General features: G+C 45.7%; 1 protein-coding gene across 1 annotated transcript in view; it reads left to right on the plus strand.

The window, feature by feature from the left end:
- Positions 1-17,846, plus strand: part of LOC135481259 (kynurenine/alpha-aminoadipate aminotransferase, mitochondrial-like) — a 55,420-nt gene extending 37,574 nt beyond the window's left edge. The window contains exons 9-12 of the mRNA XM_064761106.1: positions 8,760-8,856; positions 9,335-9,461; positions 12,315-12,523; positions 14,681-17,846. Of these exons, the coding sequence (XP_064617176.1) occupies positions 8,760-8,856; positions 9,335-9,461; positions 12,315-12,523; positions 14,681-14,734 (487 nt within the window). The 3' untranslated portion in view covers positions 14,735-17,846. The remainder of the gene's footprint in view (positions 1-8,759; positions 8,857-9,334; positions 9,462-12,314; positions 12,524-14,680) is intronic.
- Positions 17,847-20,329: the final 2,483 nt, after the last annotated feature.

The following is a 20,329-nucleotide window of genomic DNA, read 5'->3' on the forward strand; positions in this document are numbered from 1 at the left end:
CAGGATGACATAGTTGTGTGCCTCCTACATGTAGCTATGAGGCATGCAAGGTGCGAATTCAACATGCACTCATACAGGATGACATAGTTGTGTGTCTCCTACATGTAGCTACAAGGCACGCAAGGTGCGAATTCAACATGCACTTATACAGGATGACATAGTTGTGTGCCTCCTACATGTAGCTACAAGGCACGCAGGTTGCGAATTCAACATGCACTCATACAGGATGACATAGTTGTTAACCTCCTACATGTAGCTACAAGGCACGCAAGGTGCAAATTCAACATGCACTCATACAGGATGACATAGTTGTGTGCCTCCTACATGTAGCTATGAGGCATGCAAGGTGCAAATTCAACATGCACTCATACAGGATGACATAGTTGTGTGCCTCCTACATGTAGCTATGAGGCATGCAAGGTGCAAATTCAACATGCACTCATACAGGATGACATAGTTGTGTGCCTCCTACATGTAGCTATGAGACACACAAGGTGTGAATTCAACGTGCACTCATACAGGATGACATAGTTGTGTGCCTCCTACATGTACAGCAACTATGAGGCGCACAAGGTGTGAATTCAACATGCACTCATACAGGGTGACATAGTTGTGTACCTCCTACATGTGGCTATAAGGGACACAAGGTGCGAATTCAACATGCACTCATACAGGATGACATAGTTGTTAACCTCCTACATGTAGCTACAAGGCACGCAAGGTGTGAATTCAACATGCACTCATACAGGATGACATAGTTGTGTACCTCCTACATGTGGCTATAAGGGACACAAGGTGCGAATTCAACATGCACTCATACAGGGTGACATAGTTATGTGACTCCTTCATGTAGCTATGAGGCACACAAAGTGCGAATTCAACATGCACTCATACAGGGTGACATAGTTGTGTGCCTCCTACATGTAGCTACAAGGGACACAAGGTGTGAATTCAATGTGCACTCATACAGGGTGACATAGTTGTGTGCCTCCTACATGTAGCTACAAGGCACACAAGGTGTGAATTCAATGTGCACTCATATAGGGTGACATAGTTGTGTACCTCCTACATGTAGCTACAAGGCACACAAAGTGTGAATTCAATGTGCACTCATACAGGGTGACATAGTTGTGTACCTCCTACATGTAGCTACAAGGCACACAAAGTGTGAATTCAATGTGCACTCATACAGGGTGACATAGTTGTGTACCTCCTACATGTAGCTATGAGACACACAAGGTGTGAATTCAATGTGCACTCATACAGGGTGACATAGTTGTGTGCCTCCTACATGTAGCTACAAGGCACACAAGGTGTGAATTCAATGTGCACTCATACAGGGTGACATAGTTGTGTGCCTCCTACATGTAGCTACAAGGCACACAAAGTGTGAATTCAATGTGCACTCATACAGGGTGACATAGTTGTGTACCTCCTACATGTAGCTACAAGGCACACAAGGTGTGAATTCAATGTGCACTCATACAGGGTGACATAGTTGTGTACCTCCTACATGTAGCTATGAGACACACAAGGTGTGAATTCAATGTGCACTCATACAGGATGACATAGTTGTGTACCTCCTACATGTAGCTACAAGGCACACAAGGTGTGAATTCAACATGCACTCATACAGGGTGACATAGTTGTGTACCTCCTACATGTAGCTACAAGGCACACAAGGTGTGAATTCAATGTGCACTCATACAGGATGACATAGTTGTGTACCTCCTACATGTAGCTATGAGACACACAAGGTGTGAATTCAATGTGCACTCATACAGGGTGACATAGTTGTGTGCCTCCTACATGTAGCTACAAGGCACACAAGGTGTGAATTCAATGTGCACTCATACAGGATGACATAGTTGTGTACCTCCTACATGTAGCTATGAGACACACAAAGTACGAGTTGAGTCCTGGCCGTCGTCAGGGAATATGTACATTTCCCGCTCTCACAGTTTGTGCTGCCATGGAGACATTAAGCAGCGAACAACACGGGTAGGCTGTGTGACAATCTGGATGTGGTAAAGACTAGGGTGCTGTCTGTTTGTTTGTAACTTTCTACGTCAGTACTTAGGTCAGTTCACTCATGCTTCCCTGAATGGGGCTGGCCAAATATGGAAGAGGTGCTTTTCAGAGATAGTCCATTTACCATGTTCATGTCTTAATAAATACGTCTAAAATCACATTCTCTCACAACAGCTTGAGTCTAGTGGTATAAGCATCTGACTGTGGACCCAACATGTTGTCTGACGAAAGTTCAAATCCAAAACTTTTCAAAACAAACAAAGAAATGACCTCCTGAAAAGTATGAACCACGAACAGATGTGCACAGAAATCGTCATGACAGTGCCACATGACTAGAATGTTTTACACTGTTTTTCTTTGGATGTAAATGGAACATCCCTGCATTCATTTTTAACCAATAAAACATCAGGAAAAGCAGATGACCGTGGGAAAACTAATGACGTCAAACATGTGGAAATCAGCAAGTAATTTAGATAGCACCTAATCATCAAAATTCCGGGCGGTTTATATCAATATTGGGCAAGTTGTATGTGATACCTTGAATATTTCATAATTTAGTTTGTGCAGGCTGGTGACTTGCCCAAGGCACTGCAGCTTCCTGCACTTGTAAAGACTGTGTGATAGAAACTGCCTGTTGTTGTCAGGATGAGGGTTGGCTTTGTGACTGGTCCCAGGACACTAGTGGACAGAATCATCCTCCACATGCAGGTCTCTGTCCTACACTGCAGATTCCTCCACTTGTAAGACTGTGTAATAGAAACTGCCTGCTGTTGTCAGGATGAGGGTTGGCTTTGTGACTGGTCCCAGGACACTAGTGGACAGAATCATCCTCCACATTCAGGCCTCTGTCCTACACTGCAGATTCCTGCACTTGTAAGACTATGTAATAGAAACTGCCTGCTGTTGTCAGGACGAGGGTTGGCTTTGTGACTGGTCCCAGGACACTAGTGGACAGAATCATTCCCCACATGCAGGTCTCTGTCCTACACTGCAGATTCCTGCACTTGTGAGACTATGTAATAGAAACTGCCTGCTGTTGTCAGGATGAGGGTTGGCTTTGTGACTGGTCCCAGGACACTGGTGGACAGAATCATCCTCCACATGCAGGTCTCTGTCCTACACTGCAGATTCCTGCACTTGTGAGACTATGTAATAGAAACTTCCTGTTGTTGTCAGGATGAGTGTTGGCTTTGTGACTGGTCCCAGGACACTAGTGGACAGAATCATTCCCCACATGCAGGTCTCTGTCCTACACTGCAGATTCCTGCACTTGTGAGACTATGTAATAGAAACTGCCTGCTGTTGTCAGGATGAGGGTTGGCTTTGTGACTGGTCCCAGGACACTGGTGGACAGAATCCTTCTCCACATGCAGGTCTCTGTCCTACACTGCAGATTCCTGCACTTGTAAGACTGTGTAATAGAAACTGCCTGCTGTTGTCAGGACGAGGGTTGGCTTTGTGACTGGTCCCAGGACACTAGTGGACAGAATCATTCTCCACATGCAGGTCTCTGTCCTACACTGCAGCTTCCTGCACTTGTGAGACTGTAATAGAAACTGCCTGCTGTTGTCAGGATGAGTGTTGGCTTTGTGACTGGTCCCAGGACACTGGTGGACAGAATCATCCTCCACATGCAGGCCTCTGTCCTACACTGCAGATTCCTGCACTTGTAAGACTATGTAATAGAAACTGCCTGCTGTTGTCAGGACGAGGGTTGGCTTTGTGACTGGTCCCAGGACACTAGTGGACAGAATCATTCCCCACATGCAGGTCTCTGTCCTACACTGCAGATTCCTGCACTTATAAGACTGTGTAATAGAAACTGCCTGCTGTTGTCAGGATGAGGGTTGGCTTTGTGACTGGTCCCAGGACACTAGTGGACAGAATCATTCCCCACATGCAGGTCTCTGTCCTACACTGCAGATTCCTGCACTTGTAAGACTATGTAATAGAAACTGCCTGCTGTTGTCAGGACGAGGGTTGGCTTTGTGACTGGTCCCAGGACACTAGTGGACAGAATCATTCCCCACATGCAGGTCTCTGTCCTACACTGCAGCTTCCTGCACTTGTGAGACTGTAATAGAAACTGCCTGCTGTTGTCAGGATGAGGGTTGGCTTTGTGACTGGTCCCAGGACACTAGTGGACAGAATCATTCTCCACATGCAGGTCTCTGTCCTACACTGCAGATTCCTGCACTTGTAAGACTATGTAATAGAAACTGCCTGCTGTTGTCAGGATGAGTGTTGGCTTTGTGACTGGTCCCAGGACACTGGTGGACAGAATCATCCTCCACATGCAGGTCTCTGTCCTACACTGCAGATTCCTGCACTTGTAAGACTATGTAATAGAAACTGCCTGCTGTTGTCAGGATGAGTGTTGGCTTTGTGACTGGTCCCAGGACACTAGTGGACAGAATCATTCTCCACATGCAGGTCTCTGTCCTACACTGCAGCTTCCTGCACTTGTGAGACTGTAATAGAAACTGCCTGCTGTTGTCAGGATGAGTGTTGGCTTTGTGACTGGTCCCAGGACACTAGTGGACAGAATCCTTCTCCACATGCAGGCCTCTGTCCTACACTGCAGATTCCTGCACTTATAAGACTGTGTAATAGAAACTGCCTGCTGTTGTCAGGATGAGGGTTGGCTTTGTGACTGGTCCCAGGACACTGGTGGACAGAATCATCCTCCACATGCAGGCCTCTGTCCTACACTGCAGATTCCTGCACTTATAAGACTGTGTAATAGAAACTGCCTGCTGTTGTCAGGATGAGGGTTGGCTTTGTGACTGGTCCCAGGACACTTGTGGACAGAATCATTCTCCACATGCAGGTCTCTGTCCTACACTGCAGCTTCCTGCACTTGTGAGACTGTAATAGAAACTGCCTGCTGTTGTCAGGATGAGTGTTGGCTTTGTGACTGGTCCCAGGACACTGGTGGACAGAATCATTCTCCACATGCAGACCTCTGTCCTACACTGCAGCTTCCTGCACTTGTGAGACTGTAATAGAAACTGCCTGCTGTTGTCAGGATGAGTGTTGGCTTTGTGACTGGTCCCAGGACACTAGTGGACAGAATCATCCTCCACATGCAGGCCTCTGTCCTACACTGCAGCTTCCTGCACTTGTGAGACTGTAATAGAAACTGCCTGCTGTTGTCAGGATGAGTGTTGGCTTTGTGACTGGTCCCAGGACACTAGTGGACAGAATCATCCTCCACATTCAGGTCTCTGTCCTACACTGCAGATTCCTGCACTTGTGAGACTATGTAATAGAAACTGCCTGCTGTTGTCAGGATGAGTGTTGGCTTTGTGACTGGTCCCAGGACACTGGTGGACAGAATCATTCTCCACATGCAGGCCTCTGTCCTACACTGCAGCTTCCTGCACTTGTGAGACTGTAATAGAAACTGCCTGCTGTTGTCAGGATGAGTGTTGGCTTTGTGACTGGTCCCAGGACACTAGTGGACAGAATCATCCTCCACATGCAGGCCTCTGTCCTACACTGCAGCTTCCTGCACTTGTGAGACTGTAATAGAAACTGCCTGCTGTTGTCAGGATGAGTGTTGGCTTTGTGACTGGTCCCAGGACACTAGTGGACAGAATCATCCTCCACATGCAGGCCTCTGTCCTACACTGCAGATTCCTGCACTTGTAAGACTATGTAATAGAAACTGCCTGCTGTTGTCAGGACGAGGGTTGGCTTTGTGACTGGTCCCAGGACACTGGTGGACAGAATCATTCTCCACATGCAGGTCTCTGTCCTACACTGCAGATTCCTGCACTTGTAAGACTATGTAATAGAAACTGCCTGCTGTTGTCAGGACGAGGGTTGGCTTTGTGACTGGTCCCAGGACACTGGTGGACAGAATCATCCTCCACATGCAGGCCTCTGTCCTACACTGCAGATTCCTGCACTTATAAGACTGTGTAATAGAAACTGCCTGCTGTTGTCAGGATGAGGGTTGGCTTTGTGACTGGTCCCAGGACACTAGTGGACAGAATCATTCCCCACATGCAGGTCTCTGTCCTACACTGCAGCTTCCTGCACTTATAAGACTGTGTAATAGAAACTGCCTGCTGTTGTCAGGATGAGTGTTGGCTTTGTGACTGGTCCCAGGACACTAGTGGACAGAATCATTCTCCACATGCAGGTCTCTGTCCTACACTGCAGATTCCTGCACTTATAAGACTGTGTAATAGAAACTGCCTGCTGTTGTCAGGACGAGGGTTGGCTTTGTGACTGGTCCCAGGACACTAGTGGACAGAATCATTCTCCACATGCAGACCTCTGTCCTACACTGCAGCTTCCTGCACTTGTGAGACTGTAATAGAAACTGCCTGCTGTTGTCAGGACGAGGGTTGGCTTTGTGACTGGTCCCAGGACACTAGTGGACAGAATCATTCTCCACATGCAGACCTCTGTCCTACACTGCAGATTCCTGCACTTGTAAGACTGTGTAATAGAAACTGCCTGCTGTTGTCAGGACGAGGGTTGGCTTTGTGACTGGTCCCAGGACACTAGTGGACAGAATCATCCTCCACATGCAGGTCTCTGTCCTACACTGCAGATTCCTGCACTTGTGAGACTGTAATAGAAACTTCCTGCTGTTGTCAGGATGAGGGTTGGCTTTGTGACTGGTCCCAGGACACTGGTGGACAGAATCATCCTCCACATGCAGGCCTCTGTCCTACACTGCAGATTCCTGCACTTGTGAGACTGTAATAGAAACTGCCTGCTGTTGTCAGGACGAGGGTTGGCTTTGTGACTGGTCCCAGGACACTGGTGGACAGAATCATCCTCCACATGCAGGTCTCTGTCCTACACTGCAGATTCCTGCACTTATAAGACTGTGTAATAGAAACTGCCTGCTGTTGTCAGGACGAGGGTTGGCTTTGTGACTGGTCCCAGGACACTGGTGGACAGAATCATCCTCCACATGCAGGCCTCTGTCCTACACTGCAGATTCCTGCACTTGTGAGACTGTAATAGAAACTGCCTGCTGTTGTCAGGATGAGTGTTGGCTTTGTGACTGGTCCCAGGACACTGGTGGACAGAATCATCCTCCACATGCAGGCCTCTGTCCTACACTGCAGATTCCTCCACTTGTAAGACTATGTAATAGAAACTGCCTGCTGTTATCAGGATGAGTGTTGGCTTTGTGACTGGTCCCAGGACACTGGTGGACAGAATCATCCTCCACATTCAGGTCTCTGTCCTACACTGCAGATTCCTGCACTTGTGAGACTATGTAATAGAAACTGCCTGCTGTTGTCAGGATGAGTGTTGGCTTTGTGACTGGTCCCAGGACACTGGTGGACAGAATCATTCTCCACATGCAGGTCTCTGTCCTACACTGCAGATTCCTGCACTTGTGAGACTGTAATAGAAACTGCCTGCTGTTGTCAGGACGAGGGTTGGCTTTGTGACTGGTCCCAGGACACTGGTGGACAGAATCCTTCTCCACATACAGGCCTCTGTCCTACACTGCAGATTCCTGCACTTATAAGACTGTGTAATAGAAACTGCCTGCTGTTGTCAGGACGAGGGTTGGCTTTGTGACTGGTCCCAGGACACTGGTGGACAGAATCATCCTCCACATGCAGGCCTCTGTCCTACACTGCAGCTTCCTGCACTTGTAAGACTGTGTAATAGAAACTGCCTGCTGTTGTCAGGATGAGGGTTGGCTTTGTGACTGGTCCCAGGACACTAGTGGACAGAATCATCCTCCACATGCAGGCCTCTGTCCTACACTGCAGATTCCTGCACTTGTGAGACTGTAATAGAAACTGCCTGCTGTTGTCAGGATGAGTGTTGGCTTTGTGACTGGTCCCAGGACACTAGTGGACAGAATCATCCTCCACATGCAGGCCTCTGTCCTACACTGCAGATTCCTACACTTATAAGACTGTGTAATAGAAACTGCCTGCTGTTGTCAGGATGAGTGTTGGCTTTGTGACTGGTCCCAGGACACTAGTGGACAGAATCATCCTCCACATGCAGGCCTCTGTCCTACACTGCAGATTCCTGCACTTGTAAGACTATGTAATAGAAACTGCCTGTTGTTGTCAGGATGAGGGTTGGCTTTGTGACTGGTCCCAGGACACTAGTGGACAGAATCATTCTCCACATGCAGACCTCTGTCCTACACTGCAGATTCCTGCACTTGTAAGACTATGTAATAGAAACTGCCTGTTGTTGTCAGGATGAGTGTTGGCTTTGTGACTGGTCCCAGGACACTGGTGGACAGAATCCTTCTCCACATGCAGACCTCTGTCCTACACTGCAGATTCCTGCACTTGTAAGACTATGTAATAGAAACTGCCTGCTGTTGTCAGGACGAGGGTTGGCTTTGTGACTGGTCCCAGGACACTAGTGGACAGAATCATTCCCCACATGCAGGCCTCTGTCCTACACTGCAGCTTCCTGCACTTGTAAGACTGTAATAGAAACTTCCTGTTGTTGTCAGGATGAGTGTTGGCTTTGTGACTGGTCCCAGGACACTTGTGGACAGAATCCTTCTCCACATGCAGGCCTCTGTCCTACACTGCAGCTTCCTGCACTTGTAAGACTGTAATAGAAACTTCCTGTTGTTGTCAGGATGAGTGTTGGCTTTGTGACTGGTCCCAGGACACTTGTGGACAGAATCCTTCTCCACATGCAGACCTCTGTCCTACACTGCAGATTCCTGCACTTGTGAGACTGTAATAGAAACTTCCTGCTGTTGTCAGGATGAGGGTTGGCTTTGTGACTGGTCCCAGGACACTAGTGGACAGAATCATCCTCCACATGCAGGCCTCTGTCCTACACTGCAGCAGTCTCTCTCAGGTAACATTGGCACTGTTATCGGTATGTTGGTCACAAAATGTGGGAGTACTGGCATTATTTAGGAACAACCTGGCTTGCTGTTTATCAATGCTTGATAATGTATACAATCATAATAATAATAATAATATGAACCATAAATTGTAAAAGGCCTGACATTTGCATTAGAATAGATTGTTTAAAGTGGTATCTGAAATTGTCCAGCATGTATTGTGCTCAGGTGTTGCATATACTCGTTAAGCACCATGACACAGGGGAGATATTTCATAATTGATGCTCCCTGGGTGTGGTGGTATCTAAAAATATACTGATGTATTGAACTGAAGGTTTGCAGTGTTTTGTCTCGTACAGGCAAATCTGTTTAAATTATGAACTACTTTTTCAAAGGCTTTTAGTTTAACTCTTACATGTACCTGGCTACAATGTGTCTAGCCCCTGGCACCATGGCTAGGTAACACAGTGTTCCCCTTTCTGTCACTAGGTGTTGTTACTAAAGTTACTGCAGGACTGGGGGTCTGAAGGGTTTGACAAACATGTGGAGAAAGTTGCCAGTTTCTACAGAGAAAGAAGAGACATTTGTTTAAAAATGGCAGAAAAACATCTCAAAGGTGGGTGACTCAAACAAGCTGAGGACCATTCTGAGTGGCCGAGAGCTAAGTGGCTGTAAGCTTTGTGAGACTGTGACTGTGGAGTGGCTGAGATCTTGAAGTGACTGAGAGCTGGAGTCGCTGAGAGATGGAATAGCTGAGAGTTCGATGTGGATGAGGACATGGAGTGACTCAGACCTTTCAGTTGTTGAACCTTGGGGTGACTAAGAGCTTTGAGTAACTGAGAGCTTAAGTAGTTGACAGCTTGGAATGGCTAAGACATTGAGTGGCTAAGAGCTTGAACTGTGGCTATAAGCTTGAAGGCCACCATACCTGACAAAGCCTCCACCCACAATACTGACCACCATACCTGACAAAGCCTCCACCCATAATACTGACCACCATACCTGACGAAGCCTCCACCCATAATACTGACCACCACACCTGACAAAGTCTCCACCCACAATACTGACCTCCATACCTGACAAAGTCTCCACCCACAATACTGACCACTATACCTGACAAAGCCTCCACCCACAATACTGACCACCAGACCTGACAAAGCCTCCACTCATAATACTGACCACCAGACCTGACAAAGTCTCCACCCATAATACTGACCACCATACCTGACAAAGCCTCCACCCACAATACTGACCACCAGACCTGACAAAGTCTCCACCCATAATACTGACCACCATACCTGACAAAGCCTCCACCCATAATACTGACCACCATACCTGACAAAGCCTCCACGTACAATACTGACCACCATACCTGACAAAGCCTCCACTCGTAATACTGACCACCATACCTGACAAAGTCTCCACCTATAATACTGATTACCATACCTGACAAAGCCTCCACCCATAATACTGAACACCATACCTGACAAATCCTCCACCCACAATACTAACCACCATACCTGACAAAGCCTCCACCCATAATACTGACCACCAAACCTGACAAAGCCTCCACCCACAATACTGAACACCATACCTGACAAATCCTCCACCCACAATACTGACCACCATACCTGACAAAGCCTCCGCCCACAATACTGACCACCATACCTGACAAAGCCTCCACCCACAATACAGGCCACCATATCTGACAATGTCTCCACCCATAATACCAACCACCATACCTGACAAAGCCTCCACCCACAATACTGACCACCATACCTGACAAAGCCTCCACCCATACCGACCACCATACCTGACAAAACCTCCACCCACAATACTGACCACCATACCTGACAAAGCCTCCACCCATAACACAGACCACGATACCTGACAAAGTCTCCACCCATAATACTGACCACCATACCTGACAAGCCTCCGCCCATAATGCTGACCACCATATCTGACAAAGCCTCCACCGATAATACTGTCCACCATACCTGACAAAGTCTACACCCATAATACTGACCACCATACCTGACAAAGCCTCCGCCCATAATGCTGACCACCATATCTGACAAAGCCTCCACCCATAATACTGACCACCACACCTGAGAAAGCCTCCACCCACAATACTGACCTCCATACCTGACAAAGCCTCCACCCATAATACTGACCACGATACCTGACAAAGTCTCCACCCACAATACTGACCACCACACCTGACAAAGCCTCCACCCACAATACTGACCTCCATACCTGACAAAGCCTCCACCCACAATACTGACCACCATACCTGACAAAGTCTCCACCCACAATACTGACCACCACACCTGACAAAGCCTCCACCCATAATACTGACCACCATACCTGACAAAGCCTCCACCCACAATACTGACCTCCATACCTGACAAAGCCTCCACCCATAATACTGACCACGATACCTGACAAAGCCTCCACCCATACCGACCACCATACCTGACAAAACCTCCGCCCATAATGCTGACCACCATACCTGACAAAGCCTCCACCCACAATACTGACCACCATACCTGACAAAGCCTCCTCCCATACCGACCACCATACCTGACAAAATCTCCACCCACAATTCTGACCACCATACCTGGCAAAGCCTCCACCCATAACACAGACCACGATACCTGACAAAGCCTCCACCTGTAATTCTGACCTACATACCTTACAAAGCCTCCACCCAGAGTACTGACCACCATACCTGACGAAGCCTCCACCCATAATACTGACCACCATATCTGACAAAGCCTCCACCCATAATACTGACCACCATACCTGACAAAGCCTCCACCCATAATACTGTCCACCATACCTGACAAAGCCTCCACCCATAATACTGTCCACCATACCTGACAAAGCCTCCACCCATAATACTGACCACCATACCTGACAAAGCCTCCACCCATAATACTGTCCACCATACCTGACAAAGCCTCCACCCATAATACTGACCTCCATACCTGACAAAGCCTCCACCCATAATACTGACCACCATATCTGACAAAGCCTCCACCCATAATACTGACCACCATACCTGACAAAGCCTCCACCCATAATACTGTCCACCATACCTGACAAAGCCTCCACCCATAATACTGACCTCCATACCTGACAAAGCCTCCACCCATAATACTGTCCACCATACCTGATAAAGCCTCCGCCCATAATGCTGACCACCATACCTGACGAAGCCTCCACCTGTAATTCTGACCTACATACCTTACAAAGCCTCCACCCAGAGTACTGACCACCATACCTGACGAAGCCTCCACCCATAATACTGACCACCATACCTGAAGAAGCCTCCACCCAGAGTACTGACGAAGCCTCCACCCATAATACTGACCACCAGACCTGACAAAGCCTCCACCCATAATACTGACCATCAGACCTGACAAAGGCACGTGTCAATAAAGTGGCAACTTCTATTCCTTCCCAGGTTTAGCAGATTGGTCTGAGCCAACAGGTGGAATGTTTCTCTGGATCAAACTAGATGGTATTCCAGACACTTACAAACTGATTTTGGAGAAGGCCAGGGAGAAGGAGGTGTTGTTTGTGCCTGGGAGCATCTTTCTACCTGACTACACTTCACCCTCGTCCTACATGAGAGCTGCCTACTCACTGGCCACTCCTGAACAAATGGATGAGGTAAGCTTTTCCCTCATGGACAGCAATCTGTGGAAAGAAAGATTAGTCCCTGACCAGGAGATCATGTGCAGAACGAATGACTTTGAGGATTTACGTCAGTTATCTGGTATGATGATTACCTGGTGTGACAGTGTGATGGTTACCTGGTGTGATGGTTACCTTGTGTGACACTGTGATCATTACCTAGTGTGACAGTTACATGGTGTGATGGTGTAATGGGTATCTTGTGTGAGGATTAATTGATGTGACAGCTACCTGGTGTGACTGTTACCTGGTGTGTCGATTACCTAGTGTGACCTATACCTATTGTGATGATGGGAGGGTTACATGGCGTGATAGCTGCCTGGTGTGACTGTTACCTGCTGTGTCGATTGCCTAGTGTGACATTTACGTACTGTGATGGTTACATGGTGTGATGGTTCCCTGGTTTCTTACCGATTTCCTTTACTTATAAATCTGAATATATAAATATATGGAAGTGAAGTGGTTTGTCTGCAATTAGTGAAACTTGATTTGTTCATGTTGCTGTTATATATTTGGCTTTTTTAGAATAGCTAGGTGTGCATAGCATACTTCAAATCTAACTGCCAGAAAGCTCATGGACGATGTCTGATTTGGATGGATCTGGACTTGTGTGTCCAAAAGGGAAAAATGTGTTTCTAAATCACGACATGCATACATGTATTTGATGTATTAACATATTGTTTGTCTCATGATGCCCTGAACTATGTAGGTCATCAAAAAGCTTGAACCAACATTTTATGTTAAAGACAAAATATTACCAGTTAAGGGGAGGTAACTTTGTGTTACGATATCATGCAGCAATACACTGAGCTTCATGTAGCTGCCCGGCTTGCCTTGCGTAGAATACAGTTATACATGCACCATATACAGGACCAACCACATCAGTACGTCTATGTAAATATGCTGCTCTGTGGAAACAGCAGGCCTATGACAGTGCTTTTCATCCCCGCTCGGTCTATTGGAGCAGGAATTCTACGTCACCACTTCTGATTCCCGCTCCGTCTGTTGGAACAGCAAGGCTATTGCCCCACTTTTCATCCCCGTGCCGTCTGTTGGAACTGCCTAGGGTCAACAGTGTAATGATACAGTTGCACAGTCTAGGGTCTAGAGTGTAATGATACAGTCGCACTGCCTAGGGGAAACAGCTTAATGATACAGTTGCACTGCCCAGGGGAAACAGCTTAATGATACAGTTGCACTGCCTAGGGGAAACAGCTTAATGATACAGTTGCACTGCCTAGGGGAAACAGCTTAATGATACAGTCGCACTGCCTAGGGGAAACAGCTTAATGATACAGTTGCATTGCCTAGGGGAATTTCTTGAAACAGTTGCACTGCCTAGGGGAAACATTTTGAAACAGTTGCACTGCCTGGGGGAAACATCTTGAAACAGTTATACTGCCTAGGGGAAACATCTTGAAACAGTTGCACTGCCTAGGGGAAACAACTAAATGATGAAATGCATACAGATGGATTCAGATCAGGCAAATTTGGTGACACTGACATAGAAATTCATTACCTCAAGTGCTCACTTGTACATGTTGGCTGACATCTTGGTTATCTTTAATACAAAGCTGTAAGTATGACAAGCCACTTCGGTATTTATTCTCTGATTATGCACGAGTGGAAAAAAAACATACATACATGTACACACTAGTGTGTGCAATTCTTTTATGCATATATAAAATTCATTTACATTTGTACAAAAGAATTGTACATTCACCAAACAGCTGCCATAGCTGACTTAGTCTCAGCTCTTTACTCTCAGTGCAAAATGATAACACTCGAGTCCAGCAGGTTGTGTATCTCTGTTATCAAGTGTTGCATGTTGGAATGTTTGTCACATATTGAAGTTTTTTGTCACCCCTTAAGCTGTTTACCTAAACAATTGGAATTCTTATCAACGCTCTGTCTCTGCAGTGCTTTAAATTTAAATTAGGAAATTTGTGTCATAGATGTACAAAGGCTTTTAAAAGAACCCTGCTGTAAAACTCTGCGAAAGTAAACAGGTGCATGCTTTATATGTATACACGCTGAGGAGTTTTAAGTGCATTGCACAGTATTTTTTCTTTCTGCAACCTCTCATTTTTCAATCGCCAGTTTTGATGGTTTCATCTTGAATTGTGTTGGCAGGGTTTCAGAAGACTGGCGCAGTTGATCAGGGAGGAGGTTTCATGCAGTGTGTGACGAGGAAGCTAGACCATGACGTTGTACTTTCTAGGACCGGTTACCCTCAGGAACGTCATTACAGTATAATCAGCTGACTGACTGATCAGGGAGGAAGTTTGCAGAGGAAATGTCGGTTACCTTCAGGAACGTCCTTACAGTATAATTAGCCAAATGACAGCTGATTCTGATCAAGGATGAGATGTGATAAGGAAGTGGAAAACCCAGCTGAATGGCCTGAAATGAATGCTTGCAGTTTGCAGTTTGATGAGTCCATGCCACTAATGTGCTGCCGCCACTGAAGTATCATGTAGAAGACACCAGACATGACATCTCTTCCTATCAGATTATACTGACATTGTGCTAACCAGTCTTGTTTCCATGCACTAACCTCTCAGTGCTGAGCACCAAGCGAGGTAATAAGTACCATTTTTAAAGTCTTTTGTATGACCTGCACCGGGTTTGATCCTGGGCCTCCCGACTTTGCCAGGTTTGATGCTGGGTCTCCTGACTTTGCCGGGTTTGATCCTGGGTCTCCCGACTTCGCCGGGTTTGATCCTGGGTGTCCTGACTTCGCCGGGTTTGATCCTGGGTCTCCTGACTTCGCCGGGTTTGATCCTGGGTGTCCTGACTTCGCCGGGTTTGATCCTGGGTGTCCTGACTTTGCCGGGTTTGATCTTGGGTCTCCTGACTTCGCCGGGTTTGATCCTGGGTCTCCTGACTTTGCCGGGTTTGATCCTGGGTCTCTTGACTTCGCCGGGTTTGATCCTGGGTCTCCTGACTTCGAGGTAAATGCTCTAACCATTAGGCCACAGAAGAGTTTGAATGACATTGAAGTATGCATCATCATGCCTGTCAGTCAAGATGAAGTAATCATCATGCATGTCAGTCAAGATGAAGTAATCATGCATGTCAGTGAAGATCGAGTAATAATCATGCCTGTCAGTCAAGATCAAGTAATAATCATGCTTGTCAGCCAAGATGAAGTAATCATGCATGTCAGTCAAGATCAAGTAATCATCATGCATGTCAGTCAAGATCAAGTAATAATCATGCATGTCAGTCAAGATGAAATGCTTGATGCATTAATTTCTCAAAATAAGCTAGTCACAATAGTCACAAAAATGTTCATTTCTAGACCAACTGATATGTGGTTGATTGACAGCAGTGCTCAGTTTGGGTATTTTGGCTGACTGGAGGATAAGTAGGGCAGCACATACTGCACAGTGAACAAATACAGGTACATGTACACCTACATTCTGAGATTCACGTCCTCTCACCTTGCATGACGTTTCAAAACCACCCTGATCTATGCATTATGTTCGCATATTGAATGAGTACCATTTTTTTGATTGGTTGATGGTTCCTTAAAATATCTGCTTTAAATTTGGCCCGAGTTTGACAAATTTTTTTTCCCGCAGATCAAATTCAAATTTTACATATTTAGCTTGAAATGTAAATGAATTACAGTCCGGTTATTTTGAGATTAACTTCATGGGATGTTTTAGGATGAACCCCTTGGCGTTGTTTTGGGATGAACCTCATGGGGTTGTTTTGGGATGAACCTCACGGTATGTTTTGGGATGAACCTCATGGGTTGTTTTGGGATGAACCTCACGGGGTGTTTTGGGATGAACCTCATGGGTTGTTAGGATGAACCTCACAGGCTTGTTTTAGGATGAACCTCACCTTCAAACATATCAGGACGTGTTTTATGGCGTCACATGTGGTAGTGTATGTCTGCTCACTGCTACTGGTACATGTATCTGTCTATAATATAGGCAAAGTGGTATTAAGCCATAATGTTTCTGCCATATAGCGGTACGTGTGCTTGATAGGGTCAATTGTAACTGACCACAAACTCTCATTTGTCCGACTGTAGCTTTAAGTCAGGAGGTATATTAGGTGTGGTTGTTTCCTCCAGACCCATCCCCGATAAATAAATATTATCATGTAGGCCCTTTTAATGAACTGTTATTTGTGAGTTCAACCTCCACATTGTCCCATTCACACGGGCGTTTATGAAAAAAATGTAACGAAAGCCAATGTGATCAGAATGGTTGTATTAAATCTGTTATGGGAGTAACAGGCTTTCAGAAATACAAGTGTTGGTTGGTTGGTAGCCATGGTAGTGGGGACGTCATGATTGCATGTAGCTGATGGAGAAGTCTTCTGTTGTCATCATACAGCACTGCTGAGATTTGATTTCATTGGACAGAATTATTAATAGTTTGCTTTTTTCAATTTCATATGCAACCTGTGGTATTTAAATATATATGGTGGTTGATTTGAAAAGTATCAGTGTCCAGTTGTATTCATTTTTAATCCGATCATGGTAATATTTAAATGATATGTTATAAAGAACCCAAATATTCTAGCTCAAAATGTCTCTGGCTTTTTCACATACATGTACTATAGGGAGTAGGGATACAGCCACAATGTTACACTGGATCCGAGACGATAATTGATGTATCAAAGATGATAACTTATGTATCTGGGATGATAACTGATGTATCCGAGATGATAACTGATGTATCTGGGATGGTAATTGATGTATCTGAGATAATAACTGATGTATCCAAGATGATAACTGATGTATCTGGGATGATACTTGATGTATCCGATATAACTGATGTATCCGAAATAACTGATGTAACTGGGATGATAATTGATGTATCCAAGATAACTAATGTATCGGAGATGATAATTGATGTATCCAAGATGATAACTGATGTATCCAAGATGATAACTGATGTATCCAAGATGATAACTGATGTATCTGGGATGATAATTGATGTATCCGAGATAAATAATGTATCTGAGATGATAATTGATGTATCCAAGATGATAACTGATGTATCCAAGATGAAAACTGAGGTATCTGGGATGATAACTGATGTATCCAAGATGATAACTGATGTATCCGAGATGATAACTGATGTATCTGGGATGATAATTGATGTATCCGAGATAACTGATGTATCTGAGGTGACATTTTAACTGACAAAACAGTGTAATGATTAAATTCAGTTGAACACTGATTGTGCAGATATTGGTTATTTGAGTAAGTCACCAACAGGTCATAAATAAAATATACACATGGCTGAAATGTCTTACAGTAAAGGCTATATTAAACTGAATTTGAAAGTTTTGTCAACTTTATCAGTGATGATCATGAGTTATCACAAAATGGTTGGTACATGTATTACAGGCCTGCAGAGCTGAATTGTGTGGGGTGAAGTTACAGTGTTTCATGAACAGGTCTTGGATCTGGAGCATTGAACTAAGCTATTAAGGGCCCGCGTTTCATTTCCACTGAACTCCCTCATTTCTGGCAAGTTACTGACTAAATCTTCCATGTGTAATGCACAGATATAGGTCTACATGTACATGTCACCAAGCACTTATTGTCATCAAGGCTGCATCACGCCGTGCCAATACAGTCGTCACCAAGCACTTACTGTCATCAAGGATGCATCACACCGTGCCAATACAACCGTCACCAAGCACTTATTGTCATCAAGGCTGCATCACGCCATGCCAATACAACCGTCACCAAGAACTTATTGTCATCAAGGCTGCATCACACCGTGTCAATACAACAGTCACCAAGCACTTATTGTCATCAAGGCTGCATCACGCCGTGTCAATACAACCGTCACCAAGCACTTATTGTCATCAAGACTGCATCACGCCGTGCCAATACAACCATCACCAAGCACTTATTGTCATCAAGGCTGCATCACGCCGTGCCAATACAACCATCACCAAGCACTTATTGTCATCAAGGCTGCATCATGCCGTGCCAATACAACAGTCACCAAGCACTTATTGTCATCAAGACTGCATCACGCCGTGCCAATACAACCACCACCAAGCACTTATTGTCATCAAGGCTGCATCACGCCGTGTCAATACAACCGTCACCAAGCACTTATTGTCATCAAGGCTGCATCATGCCGTGCCAATACAAGTCACCAAGCACTTATTGTCATCAAGGATGCATCACGCCGTGTCAATACAACAGTCACCAAGCACTTATTGTCATCAAGGCTGCATCACGCCGTGCCAATACAACCGTCACCAAGCACTTACTGTCATCAAGGCTGCATCACGCCGTGTCAATACAACAGTCACCAAGCACTTATTGTCATCAAGGCTGCATCATGCCGTGCCAATACAACAGTCACCAAGCACTTATTGTCATCAAGGATGCATCACGCCGTGCCAATACAACCATCACCAAGAACTTATTGTCATCAAGGCTGCATCACGCCGTGCCAATACAACAGTCACCAAGCACTTATTGTCATCAAGGATGCATCATGCCGTGTCAATACAACAGTCACCAAGCACTTATTGTCATCAAGGCTGCATCACGCCGTGCCAATACAACCATCACCAAGAACTTATTGTCATCAAGGCTGCATCACGCCGTGTCAATACAACCGTCACCAAGCACTTATTGTCATCAAGGCTGCATCATGCCGTGCCAATACAACAGTCACCAAGCACTTATTGTCATCAAGGATGCATCAAGCCGTGCCAATACAACCATCACCAAGAACTTATTGTCATCAAGGCTGCATCACACCGTGCCAATACAACAGTCACCAAGCACTTATTGTCATCAAGGATGCATCACGCCGTGTCAATACAAGTCACCAAGAACTTATTGTCATCAAGGCTGCATCACGCCGTGCCAATACAACAGTCACCAAGCACTTATTGTCATCAAGGATGCATCACGCCGTGTCAATACAAGTCACCAAGCACTTATTGTCATCAAGGCTGCATCACGCCGTGTCAATACAACCATCACCAAGCACTTATTGTCATCAAGGATGCATCAAGCCGTGCCAATACAACCATCACCAAGAACTTATTGTCATCAAGGCTGCATCACACCGTGCCAATACAACAGTCACCAAGCACTTATTGTCATCAAGGATGCATCACGCCGTGTCAATACAAGTCACCAAGAACTTATTGTCATCAAGGCTGCATCACGCCGTGCCAATACAACAGTCACCAAGCACTTATTGTCATCAAGGATGCATCACGCCGTGCCAATACAAGTCACCAAGCACTTATTGTCATCAAGGCTGCATCACGCCGTGTCAATACAAGTAACCAAGCACTTATTGTCATCAAGGATGCATCACGCCGTGTCAATACAAGTCACCAAGCGCTTATTGTCATCAAGGATGCATCACACCATGTCAATACAACCATCACCAAGAACTTATTGTCATCAAGGCTGCATCACGCCGTGCCAATACAAGTCACCAAGCGCTTATTGTCATCAAGGATGCATCATGCCGTGCCAATACAAGTCACCAAGCACTTATTGTCATCAAGGATGCATCACGCCGTGTCAATACAAGTCACCAAGCGCTTATTATCATCAAGGATGCATCACGCCGTGTCAATACAACAGTCACCAAGCACTTATTGTCATCAAGGCTGCATCACGCCGTGCCAATACAACAGTTACCAAGCACTTATTGTCATCAAGGATGCATCACACCATGTCAATACAACCATCACCAAGAACTTATTGTCATCAAGGCTGCATCACGCCGTGCCAATACAAGTCACCAAGCGCTTATTGTC

The sequence above is a fragment of the Liolophura sinensis genome, unplaced genomic scaffold, assembly GCF_032854445.1.
Source record: "Liolophura sinensis isolate JHLJ2023 unplaced genomic scaffold, CUHK_Ljap_v2 scaffold_14, whole genome shotgun sequence".
Taxonomy (NCBI): Eukaryota; Metazoa; Mollusca; class Polyplacophora; order Chitonida; family Chitonidae; genus Liolophura; species Liolophura sinensis.